Source organism: Biomphalaria glabrata, chromosome 4 (genome assembly GCF_947242115.1).
Source record: "Biomphalaria glabrata chromosome 4, xgBioGlab47.1, whole genome shotgun sequence".
Taxonomy (NCBI): domain Eukaryota; kingdom Metazoa; phylum Mollusca; class Gastropoda; family Planorbidae; genus Biomphalaria; species Biomphalaria glabrata.
The window spans coordinates 39,824,070-39,827,657 of record NC_074714.1 but is presented as its reverse complement, the minus strand read 5'-3'; the positions used below and the strand labels follow the sequence as shown (position 1 = coordinate 39,827,657).

Below are 3,588 nucleotides of genomic sequence, written 5' to 3'. Positions count from 1 at the left end.
CTCCTGGCCTAACTGAAGTCTTATAATTGAAAAGGCTCAATCTTTTTTTTTTTTTTAAAGGAAACCTAAGAATTTGCGCTAGTCAGTTTAGCTTTATCATCATAGGAATCATTGGGCCTTAGGCCTCTTTTCTTTGACTCTTTTTGGGGGCTTTATGTGCCTCTTTTATGGGCCATCTTGCCTCTTTTGTGGGCTTTTTTTAATTTTTTTAATATGTTTTTAATTGTAAGTTATCATAATTCACAAGTATTAAATCATAAACAATTGAAAAGTGATTAACCTAAAAATATATTAATAGTAATAGAAATATACGTGTCGGTGCGTAGATTATGGCATTCTAGCACCAATGTGTATTAAGTGCACTATTTGTGAACGCACTTTCTTTGTTGCCTTGCTGCTTGTAGGCTTATGGAGTGGGTTTCGTTATGCTGGTGTAACGTTTGTTGAGATTCTTCTGTGTTCCCCTGTTTAGGGTGAGTATCTAAGGCATGACTGCATTTCGCAGTTGTTTCGATGCCGTAGTATACTAGACCTTTTGTTAGTTTGTCTTTACTATTTGTTTCTACAGGGAGTTAGTTTGGGATTGGAAGTCTACGCTGGTGACTAAAGACAGCAGTGTGTTGTGTTGTGGTTTCGAACATTAATGTGTACGTTGTGGGACAGCAAGGTGTAGAATTATTATTTAATTAGTAAAGTCACAGTATTAAAATGTTCCAAATTCAATGTCATTACTCCATTAGTTTGTCATCATACTTATATTTATATCATTAAATATTTACATTGTTACCAGTGAGTCATTTATTTATTGTATGCACGAAGGTGCCTGGTTGAATGTCAGGGGCCCGGGCAAACGAGCTAAGGCTTTAATACAACCCTGACAGTTGGGGGCTCGAGTCCGGCTGTGACTACCAGTCACAGAACTATAATTTCAATCATTACATAAGTTTTAGTTACTTGATTATGTAGCAGCAGTTTCTACAATCTAATAATTGTTTACATAGTATTGCATCACAATCTACTGTACTAATATTGAATTGTGTACCATTGGCAACGATGTATATTGAAAGTAGCAGATAAATACATCCTTTGTGATATAAGTGATATAACTATATAACTATACTGTACTATATACTATATAACTATTGTATTGCAAGATTGAAACGTATTTGTATTTTCTTGTTTTCTATATTGTGCTTCACCTTCGAACGAGTGTCTTCTCGCTCCCGACAGCAAGCGAACGTGAGTGTATAGTGGCTGTAAAGTGGTACCTGTACTGAAGTCTGAGGCTACTAGTATTGTGTTGGATTGTCCTGTGGCAACTATATTTCGACGCTGTGGCCTGAGTGAGGCACTTTCCTCCGACGTGGGATACTGCACAGATAGGTTTCTTTCTTTGCCATTTAACCGCAGGCTCTAGGCTTTAGTTGATCTCTTGTACAATTAGTAGAATTTTTTTGGTTCCCATATTGTATATAATTTAAATATAATACAGCCAAGTAGTGTACATTGTATTTACCATGGAAACTAGGTTGACAATTACTGCCCAGTTTATAAGTGATGGTCGTTCTCTGGGGTACGAAGGTGAAAGGTTAGAGAGGTATGTGGCTGAGCAGAAAGAAGACTATGAAAAAGCTAAGAAAGAGGAGTTTGAACGAGAAAAGGCTAGATTTGAGAGAGAGGAAAGATTGAAAGCAGAGGCGAAGGCAGAGGAGAAAGCCAGATTTGAACGTGAGGATAAGGCCAAGCGTGAGGAACACGAAAGGTGGAAAGAAAGAGATGCCAGGGAGGAACTCAAGAGGAAAGAGGAGATGGAACTAGAAAAAATGAAGGAAAAGTCAGCAACAGCGGCTGGGACGGCAACACAGGCAGAGGTGCGGCCTAGAAATGTTTTAGATAAACTTGACAAGAGCTTCCAGGGAATGAAGGAAGACGATGACCTGATGGCATATTTAACACACTTTGAGGCCGTCGCAACAAGATTCAAGATTGATAGAAAGGAATGGTCATTGCTCCTGTCCTACAAACTAACTACCTTTCTAAGAAACTGTATGCTGCGTGACAGTCTGTTTTTGAATGAAAATTATGAGGAAGTGAGGACCGTATTACTCCGACATGCGGATATAAACGCGGAAACCTGCCGCAAGAGGTTCCACCGGGTAAAACCACGCCAGAACAATTTTAGAGGTTTTGTCACAGAGCTGCGAAATGCGTTGGACAATTGGTTGAAAATGGCTGATGTTGGCAAGACTGTGGAAGAAGTGAAAGAGTTGCTGGTGAAAGATAGGATACTTGAGAATGTGTCTGGCGATGTGTACAAGCAACTGATAATAAGTAAGAAAGGCACGGTTGATGATATGATTGATGTTATTGAAGGTTTTAAGGTTGCTAGTGCGGGTGTGTCGCTTGCTAAGGAAGACAAAGTGTATGTTGCGGCAGCGTGTAGTGAGCCTGTGATGAATCGGAGTCCTGGGGGCAAAAGGATGGAGATCGCTTGCTTCAGTTGTGGTGAAAGGGTTCCAAAGACTTACCCGATTAATTCAACTGATAGGGAAGACGATTGTAATACTGTGGTCAGAGCACATGAGCAGAGGCCAAGTGATAGATGACTAGAGGTCCGTCGCGAGTCCAAGAGTCGTCGTGACTATAAGCTGATTCCGGATCGTTACACAGTGACAGTTAGAAATTTACCATATAATGTTAACTGGCAGAAGTTAAAGGATAGGTTTAGAGATGTTGGTTTGGTGGGATTTGTGGAGGTTTTGATGGCGAATGGGAAGTCAATGGGTATAGGTCATGTTAGGTTCAGGAATCTGGCAGACGTTGCGAGAGCAGTTAAATATTTGGACAAGTCAAAATTTGGAGGTAGGAATATTGTGGTTGTTCCTCATCGTATAAGCACGCGGGGATAACGTGATGATAACTAAGGTACTCTGGCAAATCCATATTGGGTTGTTTAAATATCGAGACCTATGGATGAATGGTGTTAGTATATTTAGATGTTGATATAGTCAATATTCTAGACGAAGCTATTATTTTCCATTCCACTTATATCTTTATATATACTTAAAGTAAGTTGAGTATACACTTTGTTATTTAAAGTATCGGAACCATATCTGTTAGTTATGGGAGTAAAAGTTTCTTGGTAGATACGTGGATTTAGTTTTTCCTTTAAAGGCATTCTTACGTCGGTTAAAATCCCTGAGAGTAGACTGGAGCTGTGAGTGTGCGAAGGCATTGAAGAGAGTGCAGGCCTGTCTGTGTAAGTATCCTATTCTTCGATTGCCTGATTCTTCTCTACTGTTTTATCTCCAGACTGATGCCTCAGACAAAGGGATCTCTGGCATTCTAAGTCAGTGTGTGAATGGTATGTTGCATCCTATAAAATTATGTGAGCCGTAAAGTGTTGCCTCGGGAGCAGAAGTATTTTACCATTAAACCTGAAGAAGTGGCCATTGTATATGCAATAGAAAATGGGACAATTATTGGCCGGGAACAAAATTTAATCTCCAGACTGACCACAAGGCTTTATGTTACTTTAGGAGCACTAACTGTACCAATGCACGCATTACAAGATGGGCACTAGTGTTA

General features: G+C 39.7%; 1 protein-coding gene across 1 annotated transcript; it reads left to right on the top strand.

Annotated features, from left to right (window-relative positions):
- The first annotated feature begins 319 nt into the window (after nucleotides 1–319).
- LOC129926094 (uncharacterized) lies at nucleotides 320–2,941 on the top strand. Its single transcript, XM_056028199.1, has 2 exons — nucleotides 320–473; nucleotides 569–2,941. Exon 2 carries the CDS (start codon nucleotides 1,518–1,520, stop codon nucleotides 2,604–2,606), a length of 1,089 nt encoding a protein of 362 aa, XP_055884174.1. The 5' UTR covers nucleotides 320–473; nucleotides 569–1,517; the 3' UTR covers nucleotides 2,607–2,941.
- Nucleotides 2,942–3,588: the final 647 nt, after the last annotated feature.